General features: G+C 37.2%; 1 protein-coding gene across 1 annotated transcript; it reads left to right on the top strand.

The window, feature by feature from the left end:
* Positions 1 to 351: 351 nt before the first annotated feature.
* Positions 352 to 17171, top strand: xpnpep3 (X-prolyl aminopeptidase 3, mitochondrial). Its single transcript, XM_082165981.1, has 10 exons — positions 352 to 673; positions 1282 to 1404; positions 2134 to 2547; positions 2630 to 2814; positions 2979 to 3041; positions 9496 to 9609; positions 9830 to 9915; positions 10031 to 10214; positions 11981 to 12101; positions 16518 to 17171. The coding sequence occupies exons 1-10, from the start codon at positions 604 to 606 to the stop codon at positions 16688 to 16690; spliced, it is 1533 nt and encodes a 510-aa protein (XP_082022107.1). The 5' UTR covers positions 352 to 603; the 3' UTR covers positions 16691 to 17171.
* The last annotated feature ends 1845 nt before the right edge of the window (positions 17172 to 19016 follow it).

Raw genomic sequence — 19016 nt, 5'->3', positions numbered from 1 at the left:
AAAAATACACCCCATAAATATTAATATTAATTAAGAATTTCCATTTAAAATATATATTGTTTGTTTTCCATTAATCTATATTTGGGAAGGGTAAAATATGTTGTTTTTTATTCTAAAACTAAATTACAACAAATCAACAATAAACGTACAACAAAATAAAGAATAAAAATGTGACATTTGTAACCATGTACAAATGTCTGTTTCCTAATATAACACAATTAACTAGAATACTATAAAAAATATACAGAAACTAGAAGGGTCCGCTTTCATTCAGAGTCGCAGGTTTTAACTGTCATAACAGAGTTGTCCAATCAGAGCGCTGGAGCCGCTCCCAAACCACCAATAGGAGCTCAGACTGAGTCTTACATGATGGCACAGTCAGTGACACTGTCACCTTCCACGCGATAATGCTTACATGTGTATGAGTAAAAGTAAAAAGGAGCTAAGCTTGCATGTGCACTGTTCCTTCAGTATGTTACCATTAGGTTAAAAATCTCACATATTTTCTGTACATGTATTTTTAATACACACAGTTGTGCGAACGTGTTCTGCCTCATGGTGAAAGTTGGCTGATCAGTTGAGCTGAGAAGGAATCTGTATACAATGCTGTATTCCAGCAGCGGGACTCTGAGAGTCGCCGTCCAGTGTCTTACTCGCTCTCTCTGGAGTCCAGGTAAAGCATTACACTTACACACTCGACTGCAGATCTGTCATTCATTGCAATGTGTTGTTTTAACTCTTAGCTGGGTGGTGAAGTCAAGTCATTCATTGTGCAGAAGTCTTTTCTGTTTTCTTTCTCCACATCTAAAACCCAAATTAATATGTTTATGAATTGGCACAAAAAAATAAATTACATTGGAAATCACCACCCTGACCTCATCGTTTATATGAGGCAATTGAATCTTTATAAAGTGTAGTGCACTTTAACACCAGATCTTTCATTAGCAGTTAAAGATAAATGTGTTTTGTGTGTGTGTGTGTGTTTCAAAGTCAATGTTATATCAAAGTTGACCCGGTTTATTGTCTTAATGTTAACTGGAATAATTGTAAACAATATAAATCCTTTCATAAAAGTATAGTAACTTGCTTGACCTCTGCTCTGAAACAACTTTCCTTTTTTGACTGATGTTGATGTTCCTTTGAAGGTCATACATTTCTCTTTTTAACTTTTTTTTAACACATCAGCTGTCATATAGGGAAATCCCTTCACTATCAAATCTATTCAAGAGACTTCTTTCAAAAACAAAAAATGTACAGATTTTTTGTTGTTTTGTTGTACAGGGTCTGTGTGGTGTTCATGCAGGAATGTGTCTGTGAAAACAGGGGGATGGAAAACCAAGAAAGTTCCTCAGAGATACCTGGGACAGCCAAGCCCGTACACACACCCTCACCTCATCAAACACGGTGAGAGAAACCAAGATCGCGCTCCTTTTCATTTGAATTCAATATAAATCTGACCCTTACAACTTTCTTAATGTTTGTTCCTCCTGGTCTCATCATGAATGATTATCTTTACACATTATTCCAAAGAAGAAGAAAAAATGTCTTTATAATCTCTGACATTTTTGGCTGATGTCCATTAGGCCACGCAGGGAATCGATTTATGGAGTCAAATAGCTATTTAGCCCTTGTTTATAGGTTGTTTTTAGCCTTTTTTGTATTGTTGTAAGTAATACAGCCTTTACAAATCTTGTAATTTAATGTAGATTAACATTAATATAATGATATGTAATGCCTATTTTCACTTTCCAATTAATTCCCAATGAATAAAATACAATTCCCATCAAAAAAAATTTTTTTGTCGGTGAATATTCTGTTTCACTTAGAAATACACAACTGTTAAAAAGTTGAGGGTCTGTAAGATTTTTTTAATACTTTTGAAAGAAATCACTTGACCTCATTTGATCACAAGTACAGTAATATTGAGAAATGTTATTGCAGTTTAAAATAACTGTTTTCTGTCCAAATATATATTAATGAATTGAATTTTCAGCATCATCACTCCAGTCTTCAGTGTCACATGATCCTTCAGAAATCAGCCTAATATGATGCTGAAAAAACATTTATTATTATCATCATCATTATAGAAGTAAAATGGGTTGCTTAATGACCCTGCAAATGTTCCTCTCACAGGTGAGGTGACGCCAGGTCTCACCCAGACGGAGTTTGAGTTCCGTCGGCAGCGCTTGGCGTCTCTGATCGAGATGCAGGCAGAACGACTAACAGGTTCTGGAGCCTCTTCAAACTCCTCCCACATTGTCATCGTCCTATCGCATCCCATTCGCTACATGACCAATGACATCCCTTACCCGTTCCACCAGAACCAGGACTTCCTGTACCTGACAGGAATTATGGAGCCTGACAGCGCACTGGTGATGTACGGATCGGGTAAGCCGGACCAGACCGTGTTGTTCGTTCCACGACGAGACCCGGGGCGAGAGCTTTGGGACGGGCCTCGCTCTGGGAAAGACGGAGCAGCTGCTTTAACAGGTCTAGATCGGGTGCACAGCACAGAGGAACTGGGCGTAGTGCTAAAAAGCATAAAAGGTAAAAGAAAAACAGGGCTACATTTACATGGATTCAAGGTCTGCATTTGCATCAGTATCTTACTCTTTTCTCCTTCTACTAGGAGGAACTATATGGTACGACAGCTCTCAGCCTTGTCATCCACGGTTACACCAAACTCATGTGCTCCCCCTATTGGAAGGAGGACAGCTGACGAAGTCTCTCCGACCCCTCACTCATTCCCTCAGAGCCATTAAGAGCCCAGCAGAGGTCGCTCTGATGAAGGAGGCAGGACGGATCACTGCCCAAGTAATAAATCCCTAATAACTGTACGGTATGGTGTGGCAAATTAATAAGAAAAATAAGTTGTTCATGTAAAGATTGATCATTTCAGTTATTAGGGACTTGGTGAAAGTATAAGTTGCCTGAGGAGGCCAAACATGTGCTATAATCAGCCATGCGTTTTCCTTCAGGCATTTAAGAAGACGATGGCCATGTCAAGAGGAGACATTGATGAGGCCGTTCTCTATGCAAAGGTGAGCCGAGGGACTAAATGCATGAATACACACACAAACAGTCAATTTGGTAAAAAGGTTCTGTGTTTTGCAACCTGTACACTGTTATATGAGTGTTTCATCAACTTCTGGCATTTGTCTGCTCCAGGTCGGCCTGTCACGATCATGAATTTTGTGTTGACGGTTAATTGTCATACAAATAATTGTGTTTAACAATTTAATTCTGTTTTGTTCATGTCACTTGTCGACTAATACACTTTTTGTTTTTACTTGTGTGTGTGTGTGTGTGTGTGTGTAAATAATATAATATAATATAATATAATATAATATAATATAATATAATGCAGTCTAATTAAACCCACAAATCTTCATTTCGTATAAAATAAGACCTTTGGCTATCTTTATATTCTTTACAACGGTGTTTTTTTTATATTCTTTGGAAAAACGTGATTGAAATTTAAACTGCACAATTATTGCGGTTATCTCAAATAATTGTGATTAGATTGAATAACCATGATCAGATGATTAATCAGTAATCGTGACAGGCTTAGTCCCAGGTTTAGATTTTTTTGATTTTTTTTTAAATGTATATTTTAAAGTTTATTAATTTTGTTTTGGAGGTCTCCTACAACAGGTTTACATGCATCAAAAGTAAAAAAAAACATTTTAATTTTCTCATAATATAAATTGCACATCACCAGATTGTTCAGTGTTTCTAAAACAACTCAATGGATGAATCAGTCTCTTTAAATCCCTCCTTTCTGTGAGCTACTCTGCTCTGATTGGCCAGGTGGCCCAGTCTGTTGTGATTGGTCTGCCGCTTACAGCGCGTGTCGGAAGCTAAACGCTCATTACCATAACAGGAGGCTTCCTCAGTCCTCAGCGATTGTACACTGTAAAGACAGTAACGACAACGCTGATTTTACCATATCAATCCGAGTGCGAGTCCGATGATGAAACATTTGAATTACTAGTTATTCAACCCAAACCTCCATCGCAAGGACGATTTGAGCAGAACGTTTCTCAGTGAAACTTTACTCAGTTTTGAGGTACAGACGTTAAAGGGATACTCCACTTTAAAATGAAAATTCTGTCATCATATACTCACCCTCATGTTGTTTCAAACGTTTATGAATTTCTTTCTTCTGCTGAACAGAAAGGAAGATATTTAGAAGAATATCAGTAACCAGACAGTTTCTGGTCTCATTGACTTCCATAGTATATTTTTTTCCTACTATGGAAGTCAATGAGACCAGAAACTGTCTGGTTACTGATATTCTTTGCATTGACAAGTGTACAGTAAGTCAATCAACAAACCCATATGAGTGTGTATTTCTAATTTATCGCGGTGCACGTGCGGGAACTGTATTAATTGTATCAATAACGGTGCATATGTTATCTGAGCTCTAATGTGAATGAGTGATGTAACATTAAAGGGGTCATGAACTGCATTGTTTTATTGTTTTATAATGTTAGAATGATTTTTACTTAAAAAGAAAATAATTTTGAAATAAAAGGCATTTTCCTAGCCTGATTTTAGCCCTCTGATTTGAACGTCCTGTTTGAAGGGGCGTGTCTGCTTTGAGACTTGAGACTTTGAGACCGCTGCTGTGATTGGCTGACAGCTTTGCATATGAAATAGCTAGTATTACATGTGGAACTCTCTCGAAAATGTTTACCACGTTTTTACTATTACTGCTCTCAATCTTAACTACTCGTGAAAAGTGAATTACAATTAGATCTATGGCATTATATTAAGATCGTGGCATGAAAGGTTGCAGTGATCATAGCCGATCACAGACATGTAAGCAGCGATCTTCATTGCAACTCAATTTCTGCACACTTACGAATTCTTTCATCATAACTAACAGAGCAAACACAATATAATTAAGAGATTAGTTGATTATTACGGGAGTTTAATGGCGCGAGTCCAGAACTCAGTCAGTGATAAACATGCGCTGTTTGATTGACAGCTCTAGTGCACGCTGTTTGATTGACAGCTACAAATTGTAAACGGAGTGTTCTTGATCACTTTCTATGTATAATTCAATCAGTTTAAATAACAGATTATTTACACCCTACTTATTTACACCCTACCTAACAATGTGAAGTTGACCGTTTAGTCACAGAACATGAAAGCTTCATGAATCATTACATCAGAAATCACTGATCACAGATCAGGCATTAAAATGAACAGGGTTACTTGCATGTTGTGGCATTATATGAATAAATAATGTTCAACTGAGACATTCACATTGTTGAACATAAATAACCACATTCCCAGCATTAGGATCCTTGAAGGTAATGTTATTTTTCGTCCAGTGAGTGACCCTGTGCTCTTCTCTCTTCCTCATCTCACTAACGCCAGTGGGCGGGGCCAAAGTTGATTTTCTTCTGCAGAGGCGGTCTTTCACTACTTTATTACGTCATAAAGAGGCACATTCCAGGACGAGTCGTTCGCTGGGCCTGGTAACAATAAAAGCTGGTTTTGGACTAACAAGGATGTTTTCAGTTCTGAAACTTTCAGGATATTCTTATAATATGATGACCTCTTATATGTCAAAACCTCAAGGAAAATTTGATTTCTCATTTCATGACCCCTTTAAAGTTTGCAAAACAAATCTTCCTTCATCCTTCATCCGACAGACAATCTGCATTAATAGACACAGTTTTAGGTAATAGTGGCACACAGCGGATTTGCAGTAGTATTTTAGTAAGACAGTAATAATGTGAGTTAACTGGAAACATATACAATATAAAACACAAAACTACGTATTTTGAACACCCGGTAGAAAATATATACGTCAGTAATTATTCATACGTACAGGTTGTGATTCTGATGAGCAAGCTGGGTCCAAATAAACTGGGTACTGACCCGTCTTTCGAGAGCAAGCATTTAGAGAATGCCGTGTTGAACTGCGAGATTTGAGACGTGTTTGTGGGCTGGTCAAGCTGTTCGCGGGCGGACAACGTACATCATAGCCGCAAATGTATTGTTTAATGACGTATAACCGTAAAGCAGTTTGATTCAAATACAAAAACGACTCGTAAAGGCGGTTTCAGAGTCAATTCTTTCTTTTGGGAGACTAACGTCATTTAATTGATGAAAAATACTGTAAAAATAGTAATATTGTGAAATATTATTACAATTACAAAAATCTGTTTTCTATTGTAATATATTTTAAAATGTAATTTATTCCTGTGATGGTAAAGCTGTATTTTCAGCATCATTACTCCAGTCTTCAGTGTCAAGTGATCCTTCAGAAATCATTATAATATGATTTTCTGATCAAGAAACATTTCTTATTATTATCAATGTTGCAAACTATGATGCTTTTTCAGTTTTCGTTCTTTGATGAAAGAAAGTTCAAAAACAGCATTTATTTGAAGAATTGTTTCTCTCATTTTTGCTCAGTTTAATGCATCATTACTGAATAAAAGTATTCATAAAAAACATCTTACTGACCACACATTTATTTAATAATAATAGTAATTAGTATAAATTTTTACTCCATTATCATCACCCATAATTTCTACAACACTGAACAATTTTCAATTAAATTAAATTCACATTTATTTGTATAGCGCTTTTCACAATAAATATAATTTCAAAGCAGCTTTACAGCTAAACATGTCTACATTACAATTTAGAGTGATCTGTTATCAGAGGTGACTGTGTCTTAGTTATGCATTTCAGAAATGTACATATACAAATCACGCAGTTATTTAACAATGTATTAATTTAAACAATTTATTCATTTAAGGCAGAAATAATGAGCTCATTGAAATAAAGAATACATGTTGTTAACAAATGATTAGGATATATAGAAAATTTTAGCATTGGTGCATGTTGATTTTTCTTTTTTCAGAAGTTGTTACAAGGAAAGCAGTGTGAGTAAAGAGAATACCGTACTTTAGAATAGATGAACTATGGGACATAAACCAAATAATTTAAAGAATTTTTTTTTTTTTTTACAATTGTTAATAATAAATTAATATTTTGTCAAACTATGCAAAAAGAGAAAACATAATTGTGTTTATTTAGGATGCATAAGATGCTAGTTATTAAATGAGCTGTAGCAAGACAAAAGAGTTGGGTCATTTTATTCCCAAAATGTCATGTCCACCAAAGAAAACCATTAAACTGGTGGAAATGAGACTGATGGGAATTTTACTTGCTTTCATAATACATGTATGTGGACAACTCAACCTATTTAGAATGTGAACAGTGATCGAACCCATTCGACCACATGAGCGTTTACACTACGAAAGTAATCTGGTCGAATGCATTTTCTTCTACCTCTGGAAGTGGTCAAAAGTGGACAAGCTCAAAACATATATATATATATATACAGTACTGTGCGAAAGTCTTAGGCACATTAGTATTTTCACCCCAAAAAATGGCTTTAAGCCAGTTGTTTATGTCTTTTGCTGTAGTGTGTCAGATGCAAATACAAGTTTACATTTCCAAACATTCATTTTGCCATTAATTGTAATAATCCAGTGAGATTTTTATGCACAAGGAGTCTGACAACAGCTGGTATGATCTGATCTCACCATCATCAAGTCTGTCTAGGATTACATGAAGAAACAGAAAAATCTGAGAATCTAAATCCAGAAGTGTGGCAACGTCTCGAAGACGCTTGAAGAAACTGACATGCAGAGATACAGTACTGGGAGAAGTTTTAGGCACTCTAAAGTGAGGAAGCTTTCAAAAATAATGTCATAAATAGATTTGATTGATCAATTAACTTCTATAAACTAAATAAAATCAATATTTGGTGTGACCACTCTTTGTGTTTAAAACAGCTTTTGTCCAGTTGCACATCGTTTTTCAGGGAGTGTTTTGGAGACGTTGCCACAGTTCTTCTGGATTTAGTCTGTCTCAGATTTTTCTGTTTCTTCATGTAAACTTCATGGACTCGATGATGGTGAGATCAGATTATATCGGCTGTTGTCAGACTCCTTGAGCATGCAAACGTCTCACTGGATTATTACAATTAAAGGCAAGATGAATGTTTGGAAATGCAAACTGATATTTCCTACTGACACACTACAGCAAAATATATAAATAACTGACGTAAAAAAAAGAAAATTCTACTAACATGCCAAAGACTTTTGCACAGTTCTATATATACTAGTGCAAAATGCCCGTGCAAAATCAGTTTTTGTGTGTGTTTTTAGTAATTGTTGGTTTGGTACCCGTGAAAGAGACTGTGAACGCATTGAATTCAGGGAGCAGGCTAGGTTACTACAAATGATGGCTGTGAATAAACTATAATATTCAGAAGTAAACAGTGTAGCTGACTGAGTGTTTATGAATACCACAACCTTCTAAGTGCTAGTGCAAAATGCCCGTGCAAAATCAGTTTTTGAGTGTGTTTTTAGTAATTGTTGGTTTGGTGTGTTTGAGTGCTCATTGTTACAATTACACACATATTTGTGCATGGTAGAAAGCACACAGTGAACTCCGAGAAAACGCTATGCTTGAGGAAGCTTGTGAATAGGCTACTACAAATGATGCCCGTGAAAGAGACTGTGAACACATTGAATAGGATATGTTTAGTTGGTGAATAGCATAGGCTATCGTTACACAGTAGCGATAACTTTAAGCGCACCAGAATGAAATATAATATTCAGAAGTAAACAGCATAGCTGACTTACAGATTCTGTTAACATCCACAAATGAATAAACGCGTCGATTCAGGGAGCAGTGCAAAGTGCCCGTGCAAAATCAGTTTTTGTGAGCTGATCGCCGACAAAAAAGTTCAGGAGATATTTCTTAGTGATGGCTGATTTCAACAGTTTCAATATGATAGCATTTTGAAAAAAAAGTGTCATGAATTTATTGCATTTTTGGGGGAAAATAATCCGTTTTTATAATAGATCTTTGAAAATCCAAATCTGGATTTGAATTTTATATGATATTATAACCTAAAGATACTATGTGTATCTTACTATGTAAACCACAACCTTTAAAAAATGATATATTTAACAATATCTTTAGCATTTCTCATCCAAACAACGTCAAACTTGGCGCTGCACTTACTCGTGACCGTAGCGAGACACCTGTCAAGTTTGAAATCCATCGGACTAACGGTTCGAGAGATATGTGGTTAACAGACATACACACACACAGACAGACAGACGTTTCTGTAATTTATAGATAGATATGTATTTGTGTTGCAGAAAGTGCCTGTTATTTATTTTTTAAGCCTTTCAGAAGTTTTTGTAGCTCTGAAGTTTTGGGGGTAGAATTACTTTGTAAAGTTGCCGTTGTTTGGCCTTTGACGTAATGGAGCGCCTGAGAACTGAAAATGTACCACAGAAACACAAATAACGTCAGCAAGCTCTTGGAGAGTCATATTTTAGTGCACTCTGTGTCCAGCCCACATGCTGACTATCATCTCTGCCTTCTTTCATCCACAATGAAAAGTGTGATGGACTGTACATTTCTTTTTGGATTTCCGTCTAGTTTGATTTCGAATGCCGTGCTCATGGCGCAAACTTCCTGGCATATCCTCCTGTGGTTGCTGGTGGAAACCGAGCCAACACACTTCATTACATCAACAACAACCAAATAGTGAAGGTGAAGTACCAAACACACTTATAATCAATACTGGGGCCTTTTCTAAGAGGCAGAGTCTAGAACAGATTCATAAGATAAACAAGGATGAAACTTGAAGTTTCTCTTGTTCTTAAACAGCATATGTATGTAAGCTTTGCGTGCATGTTTGGTTTTCACAAGGCAAATGTATGAAATACACAACAAAATATTATCACAATATTGAACTAACTTTCTTTCTCAGGATGGAGAAATGGTCTTGTTGGATGGGGGCTGTGAATATTTCGGTTATGTGAGCGACATCACACGCACTTGGCCGGTGAATGGAAAGTAAGTCTGTTTTCAACAGAACTCTCATTGTCTCAGACGTAACGTAGCTTTAATTTCATGCTGTTAGCAAGTAATCAATCAGTGCTCCAGACCTTGCTCCGTGTGCCGTCTCCAGGTTCAGTCCTGCTCAGAGAGAGTTGTATGAGGCCGTGCTGGAGGTGCAGTTGGCCTGTCTGTCTCAGTGCAATCCTGGCGTCAGTCTGGACTATATATACTCCAGCATGCTCGCGCTGTTGGCCCGGCAGCTCAGAGAGCTCGGGATCGTCCCACAAAGCACCAGTGATACAGACACACTGAAGGTACCCTGATTTGTTTTAAAAAGCAGGCTGTTTGAAGGGAAAGTTCACCCACATTTTTTAAAATAATCAATATATACGTATATCAATATATATATATACAATATATGCTCAAATCAAATATCAGGAAATACCATTTCAAATCAAATATTAGTAAAAATCACACATTAAATTATGATTAAAAAGAAAGCAGGACTACCTGAGCAACAACTTGGGGGCATGAGGCGCTTTTTTACTGAACAAAGGCTGTTTTTGTTTTTAGTTTTTTATTTAAATTATTTTTAATAAAGTAATCAATTGATCAAAAGAAAATGAAAATAAAAAAAAGATATTTATTGTCTTAAAAAAGGTCTCTATTTCAGATAAAGGAATCTTTAAAAAATGTATGATGGTTTCCACACAAATATGAATCAGCAAAACTGTGTTCAACACTGATAATAATAATAATAAAGCAGCAAATCAGCATATTTATTAGAATGATTTCTGAAGGATCATGGGACACTGAAGACTGGAGTACTGATGCTGAAAATTCAGTTTTTAAATCACAGGAATAAATTACATTTTAAAATATATTTAAATAGAAAACAGTTATTTTAATTTGTAATAATATTTCACAACTTTACTGTATTACAACATTTAAATTAAATGCAGCTTTGGTGAGCATGAAAGACTTCTTTCTTTTAAAAACATTAAAAAGTCTTACTAACCCCAAACGTTATTTTCACTGGCGGTGCTTAAGATAAGAGTTTTTTTGTTGTGGAAGGTATTACTACAAGTCAACATGCTAAAACTTCCAAGATTTTGTGTATTTAAATAATTTTTTTAATGCACTAAAGCCATTTTACAGTCATTAAAGCAGTTCTTTTTGAACAAATTCGCTTACTTTCAACTATACATTTTAAGAAAATGTATGCAAAAAAAAAAAAGATAATTAATATTTAGCCTGTTTATTTGTTGAATATCTGCATTGAGTCTGCGTATGTGTCCATGATATGAATTTCATCATCAGCACAGTATATATGTACTTTACATGCATAGCCAGAGTTTCTCTGTATGCTCAAGCTTTCAAGTGCTCGTTTTGAATGTTTTGCCACTAATTAGTTTGTCCACAAGTTTGAAACACTGGAAGAACAACAACAAATAAACTACTGGATATGGCAACAACAATAGACACGCATTAAGTGCGTATGTGAAAGGATCAAGAGAAACTCGCAACTCAATTTTAAACAAGTACAAAGACATTTTTATCAGTCATAATTTTTTGAGAGAAAATAGCACAGACATTGGACAAAGATTCTAGTGTGCATGTGTTGACCTCATGCGATTTGATTCACGCTTGTCTTATAATCGGTTGTGAATATGTATGAATATATACTGCAAAATGTACCACAGGCCTCTTACACCGACCTGAGATTCTGGTTCACAGCGCTGAAACACCAGGAATTCAAAGCCTTCTTTATTTATTTAACTGAACTTCCCTAAAGCTCTTTATTCAGGAAATGACTATAAGTCTTCCTGCCCAATTTAAACACCCAAGATCTGCACCACTTATAGTGTCTGTAAAGCACCATACTGCTATAAAAGCAACCTTTCACTTTAACGCAGCGAGTTTATAAGGCCAACAAACCGACATGTTGGTCAGTTTAGCCCATTGCGACTGTGAGGATGTAGTTGTGCACTTATTTCAGTTTCAATCACTTTTCCAGTTCAGGGTTTTTCCGATTGATCACATTACATGCACTCAGTTGTTTTTCTGTTCCCCCTTCCAGGCTGCTCGGCAGTTTTGCCCCCATCACGTGGGTCATTACCTGGGCATGGACGTTCATGACACCCCTGAGCTGTCCCGTTCACAACCGTTGCAGCCGGGCATGGTGATCACAATAGAGCCAGGTAGAGATCACTTTCATTCAAAAATTAAAAACGTTATGTCACTGCAGCTGCACACGCATTGTGTTGGCAGAAAAACAGTGGTACCAAGTGGAGGAAAACAGGCGATATCCACATAATAAGAGAAAAAATATCTTGTTGTGACTTTGGATGTCAGAATCGGAATGCAAAAAATATGGTCTTCATTTTTACGGCATACCGCCGTCGAAGACGACCTTTAAAGCGAAACGCAGACGTTTATGGTTGCAAGTCATTAAACGGACAGACTGGACTGATGAAACCTGGGACGATTACCCTACTATTAAAGCACGAATTTGATGTAAACCATAGATCTACATAATATTCACATATGCAGTTCATAGGGGACATAATATATTTGCCCTACAGTTTTGAAATAATATTTAAACCTATAACATTTTACATAGATATAATTTAAACATAAAAAATATAACATTTTGATCTCACAATTCTGACTTTTTTCTTGCAATTGCTAGTTTATATCACAATTATGAGAGAAAAAGTCAGAATTGGTATAAATGCGAAATTCTGAGTGAAAAAGGTAGAAGGCAGTTTAAATCTCAGAATTGTGAGATAAAATCTCGGAATTGCGAGGACAAAAAGCCAGAATTGTGAGATATACTGTACACTCGAAATGAACCTTTTATTATTTTATTCCGTGGCTTCCATAGACTGCTACTGTTAAACTGTCATTTTCTGTGACCAGATAGACTCCACCCACAAAACACTTCATCGCTGTTTGAAAACACACAAAGGGTCTATTATAGGCCCTGTTTACACCTGGTATTAAGATGTGTTTTGGTCGATCGGATCACAAGTGCACGACGCTAAATACAGGTGTAAACGGGGTCTAAAATGTTTTGAGCTTGTACCACTTCCAGAGGTAGTCCAAAACGCATCGCATTCGACCGGATTGCTTTCGTAGTGTCGACGCTCATGTAGTCGAATGTGTTCGAACAGTCACAAAAGACGCCTACTCTCTGCCTACTGACCTAATGCGTAAACGTTATAGGAAGTGCACTAGCAAGACGGGATTTAAACTTTGTTGGCTGGAGACCCAAATTTGGTTTGAAGATGAAGAACGTACCAAGCACAATGTTCTCTCACCATTCCTGATTTCTAACATTTGGTCTTGAGGCTTTCAGACCGGAAACGAAAGCTGCTGCTCTCCGTGTTTTTTTTTCCGTCGTGTCTGGTCAAATGTAAATTGCGCGAGTTTATTTTGTCCATTAGATCGAAAGATCTGAAAAAGCCTATTCATTTAGCCGCCCATAGACCCTCCCCCTCGAAGAAATCAGGACAGAAGTGCTTGAAAGTGGACAAAAAAGATGGATTAAAACACAAGATGTAAACGGGAATGTGTCTCCCTCGTCCACTTGTGATCCGTAACGCATCTTAAAGGGATAGTTCGGCCAAAAATGATATTAAACCCATGATTTACTCACCCTCAAGCCGTTCGAGATGCATATGTCAATCATTTTTCAGACGAACCCATTTTCAGTTATTTTAGAAAATGTCTTAGATCTTTCAGTGGTTATAATGTCAAATTATGGGTTCCACCTCCTTCAAGTCCCAAAAATGTGCATGCATCCTTCACAAAAGTAATCCATCCGGCTCCAGGGGGATAAACAAAGGCCTTCTGAGGGTAATGCGTGCGGTTTTGTCGTAAAAATATACATATTTAAAACTTTATACATGAAAATAACTGGCTTCCGGCAACGGTCGACGCGCGTTCAAGGGAGATGGATGCCAGCGTATGACGTAGGATGTATGCTACGTACGACGGTTCCTACGCTACGTCCTACGTCATACGCTGGCATCCATCTCCCTTGAACGCGCGTCGACCGTTGCCGGAAGCCAGTTATTTTCATGTATAAAGTTTTAAATATGTATATTTTTACGACAAAACCGCACGGATTACCCTCAGAAGGCCTTCGTTTATCCCCCTGGAGCCGGATGGATCACTTTTGTGAAGGATGCATGCACATTTTTGGGACTTGAAGGAGGTAGACCCTATGGGTGGACCCCATAACTTGACATTATAACCACTGAAAGATCTAAGACATTTTCTAAAATAACTGAAAATGTGTTTGTCTGAAAAATGATTGACCTATGCATCTCGAACGGCTTGAGGGTGAGTAAATCATGGGTTTAATATAATTTTGGGCCGAACTATCTCTTTAAAGGAACACGCCGACTTTTTGGGACTTTAGCTTATTCACCGGATCCCCCAGAGTTAGATAAGTCCATACATACCCTTCTCATCTCCGTGCGTGCCATAACTCTGTCTGACGCACCCACCGCTAGCCTAGCTTAGCACAAATACTGGAGGTAAATGGCTCCAGCTAGCATACTGCTCCCAATAAGTGACAAAATAACACCAACATTTTCCTATTTATATGTTGTGATTTGTATAGTCACAGCTTGTACAAATAACAAGGTCACATGAGACACAGCCATCTTCTAACCGTATACATACTGGGAACTATATTTTCAGAAGGTGAAGCACTGCTACTTGGGCGGAGTGATTAGCGCAACACCTGAAAAGCACCGTTGTTACTTCCGTCAACAAAACCACATGACTCCAACTCTGATCGAACTCTCTGCTCCTCACCACAGGGCTTCTCAGGTGCTGCGAGCAAATCACTCCGCAGAAGCAGCAGTGCTTCGCCTTCTGAGAATATAGTTCCCAGTATGTATAGGGTTAGAAGATGGCTGTGTCTCATGTGACCTTGTTATTTGTACACGCTGTGACTATACAATACAATACAATTTTATTTGTAAAGCACATTTAAAACAACCGAAGTTAGCCAAAGTGCTGGACACTGACATAATTTCAGACAAATTATAATACAAAATCATAACATGTAAATAGGAAAATGTTGGCGTTATTTAGTCACTTATTGGGAGCAGTATGCTAGCTGGAGCCGTTTACCTCCAGTCTTTGTGCTAAGCTAGGCTAGCGGTGGGTGCGTCAGACAGAGTTACGGCACGTACGGAGATGAAAAGGGTATGTATGGACTTATCTAACTCTGGGGGATCCGGTGAAATAAGCTAAAGTCCCAAAAAATACAGTGTGTTCCTTTAATACCAGGTGTAAACAGGGCCTGTTGCATGTCTGTTTCAAATCAAACATTCAGTTAATCAATGAATGCTTTCTAGCAGTCAGATTATTAAGATAATCGTATGAAGTTTCATCTCATGGTTTCTGTTGCACCTCTTATAGGCGTGATTGTTTTGAAGGTGCTTATCGTGGACTTTACGATCAGATCAGCACCTCAGTTCATCCATCAATTCATCACTACATTCATCCATCCACTATAATTATTTACCATTCAATCCTTGTTTTTTTTTTTGCCCATTCTACCCTTTTTTCTACATTTTACTTGCCTGTGTCAGATGTGGCTTTTTCTTGCATGGAGTAACCTTCATCCCTCAAAACAATAACAGTCTGATAAGTTTCTAGAAAATGCATTTCTTTTGCCCATTTTTAAAACCAAAATTGGACTTGAAAGTGATTTGTAATGCAAGTGTACTCAATATCCCAGCAGCTATATTGTCATTTCCACCGTTCATTGAGCAGCACAATCATTTTTAACTGTGCTTTCGATAATAAGAAAAGTTTCTCAAGTAGCAAATTTGAATATTTAAAATGATTTCTTAAGAACAAGGTCGAGGTAGCAGTATTTTCAAATAATGGCTTCTGTAATTAGGCTTTGCCATTACAAATAAATAAAACCCAAATTTTTAAATACAAATAGAAAGCCATTCTCTCCAGTGTTGTTGTTGTGTACTAAAACTGTTTTTAATTTAAATAAAGCTGAAATAAAATATTAGTATTAGATGAAAAACGTAAACCTAAAAAATGTACAAATGTGCAACACTGAATCTCTTAAACAGTAATAACAATATTGCATATTACTGTTTTCGACTGTATTTTAATCCGTTAAAATGCACGTTTGTGAACAGAAGCCATTTCGTCTTAATGATTCCAAACTTTGAACATTATTGAATATAACAAATAAAATTCATAGTAAACAATTTTTTATTTCAGTTATACACAGAACATACAGACTAGCTGTACAGTACCACTAAAATAGTCACCTGAATGCAATGTTGCAACACGCTGCAAGTGCATTTGAGGTGAAGAAAGATGTGTTGATCATAATTGGAGCAATCTAGTCGATTTAGGATTGAATTGAGGGCATTCATCCAGCACCCCGCTAGATAATATTGATAACCGTAGATATGAATGCACTGTAATCAATGACTGTTGGACTTTTGCATACTGTTCAAAGTAACATTCAACTCCTTAGGATTTGAGCTTGTGCAAATTTTTTTTATAAATTTGTGCATCAAAACAGAAGCTCTAAACTCTCTTCTCTTGCTCCCATAACCCAGGACTGTACATCAGCGAGGACGACCGCTCATGTCCAGAGCGATTCCGGGGTCTTGGGGTGCGAATCGAGGACGACGTGGTGATTCAAGACCATGGGGGACCCCTTATTCTGTCTGCACACACCCCGAAAACCATCGTTGAGGTGGAGAGAGCTTGCGCACAAGGAGAGGACTGAAAGGAAAGAGTAACCGATAGCAAGTCCTTTCAAAACGAGTCTGTTTCTTCCGTCTAGTGTAGAGTTTTCTTTAATACTGAACTCAGGAGGTCTGGATCTCACAGAACTTGCTCCAGTTACGTATTGAGGATTCTGGAAGATTAAGAGCCGGACGTGTCTGGACAGCGTGCGACGTCTCCCTGATGGGAGTTCACTCCTACGCTGGCTAGTTGGTTATGATGGGTTGTGTTATGTATTGCACACCTATGATCTAGGATGAGGGTTTATAGGAGACTTTAAATGAGGTCAGATGGAGAAACAAATAGGTGACTGTGATTTAATGAGCATGGTAAACTATTCATGTTTGTGTGAGAACTGATCTGTTTCACTGTGAGATTCTTCACTTGTGATTATGACTTGAGTTTGTTTGTCTGCTGAGGTTTTTCTTGTCATAAATGTGTTTTTTACTGTTGTCAAAATAAATACCTAGTTCTCCATTGTTGCTGAAGTTTGTAAAGCCACCTTTATTTCTATAAACAGATTGTTTTAAAGCAGCTTCTGAGTGATAAACAGTGGGAAAAAAAAGCAAACTTCATAAAATGAGACATTCAAATTTTGCTGTAAAGCAGCTCTAAAAAGGCAACAGTTATTGTTTAGCTCGAGTCAGTTCACTGTTGATTCAGTTCAGTTCGAAAGTAGTGATGTTCCAAAATTCGTCAATTGTGAAACAAACTCCATTCTGCTAGTTAAACGCATAATTAGTCACTGATCAGACTCTTTGCAAAAATGGGACATTTTGATTCAGTTCATATTCTAAATGCAATTAAAAGTTTTAATGACTCCAAAACGTGTCTGGTGTAGCAAACAGAGTTACAGTTACACTAACACTGCTTGGTTTAAGGCAGAGTAGTTTACTATTTGAAGTCAAAAAATTAAAAGTGATGACATTCATGCTAAATGAATCTTAAATATGTATAGCGCTTTTCACAATACATATGCATACAAAAATAGTGCCCTAACCTCAGTAAGGTTCAGTTAACGAATCAAAATTAGTTTTGGGCTGCGGTATTTCTGTGAATCTGGCCAGATGTGTATCAAATTTAGTCTCAAGCAAGTATGAATCAGAAACTAGAGTTACTAACCTCACCAAAAACAAAAAAAACTATTGTGACCTACACACTACACAGCATATTTTAAACTATGTATAAGCATGTTCTGACTTAGCTGAGCTTGTTTGAGGTTAGCTGACCCGTAATGCCCAAAAGTACTGTCTATGTGGGTTTGTGATGCTCTTAAGGCAGTCTATATAAGCAGCTCAATGGGTGTATAGGTTTTTGAACAGAAGTGAATTTGAATTATGCTGTCTAGGCAGGCAGCTCATTGGGTTTTGGAGTATTTTTGACTCACTTTTTTTTTTTTGCAGATTGTGAGTTTTTTTTAACTAAGCTGACTCAGAACATGTAGATGACGCCCAAAAAGTAGGTCTAGGTAGGCATCGCACTTGGTTTTGAGACACAATTTCTCCGCTAAGATGACTTACAATGCATTTATCCCTGGGTAAGCAACTTGAGGTTTTTGAGTTGAACTGACTTTCGACATGCCAATGAGGCCCAGAAATGCTGTCTTGGTAGGCCACTCTGGCTTTTGGGCTGAATTGACTCTTATATTGCCCAAAAATGCTGGCTACATTGTCAGCTTCTTATGTTTTGAGCTGAAATGCTGTCTAGTTAAGCAATGTCCCTGAGCTAAGCTGACTATGAAGGTGTCGATGAGATCCAAAAACACTTTCTTAAGCTCACCAGATTTGCTTATGATGGCCCAAAATGTTCCTAGCTTTTTTTTCTTTTTAGCTTAGGTCAATCAGAAAATGCAGAAAGTTCTCAAAAATGTATGCCTAGATAGTCAGCTCAATGGGTTGTGAGACACAAATCTCAGCTGAAACAACTTGCACTAAGTTTATGCCCAAAAATTGCTGGGTAAGTAACGGAATTAACTGAATACGCTTATGATGCCCAAAATGCTGGCTACAAAGTCAGTTCCCTTGATTTTGAGACACAATCTCTCAGCTGAGATGACTCGTAATGTGGTCATGCCCAAAAATGCGGTCTAGGTAATCAATGTTTTTAAGCTAAGCTGAATGAACTAAAAAATGCTGTCTAGGTTGGAAGCCCTCAATAGGCACAACTGAAATGACTCAGTATGATGTCCAGCAACGCTGCTGTCTTGAGACACAAGGTACGTTCCAATATTTGTGCACTACTATTCTTTGTTGTTTTGTAGTATCAATAGTTTGAGTAGTGTGTTCACACTGAAAATTCCAAAAAGAAAAAAGTGCAATACCCAGATG

The sequence above is a fragment of the Leuciscus leuciscus genome (genome assembly GCF_965113295.1).
Source record: "Leuciscus leuciscus genome assembly, chromosome: 1".
NCBI lineage: Eukaryota > Metazoa > Chordata > Actinopteri > Cypriniformes > Leuciscidae > Leuciscus > Leuciscus leuciscus.
This window is presented reverse-complemented; position numbering and strand designations above follow the sequence as displayed.

Coding starts and splice junctions, on each gene's coding strand:
- xpnpep3 (XM_082165981.1), top strand. CDS start 604: ATGCTGTATTCCAGCAGCGGGACTCTGAGAGTCGCCGTCCAGTGTCTT. Junction 9,916..10,030: donor ACTTGGCCGGTGAATGGAAA/GTAAGTCTGTTT, acceptor TGCCGTCTCCAG/GTTCAGTCCTGCTCAGAGAG. Junction 12,102..16,517: donor GGTGATCACAATAGAGCCAG/GTAGAGATCACT, acceptor CCCATAACCCAG/GACTGTACATCAGCGAGGAC.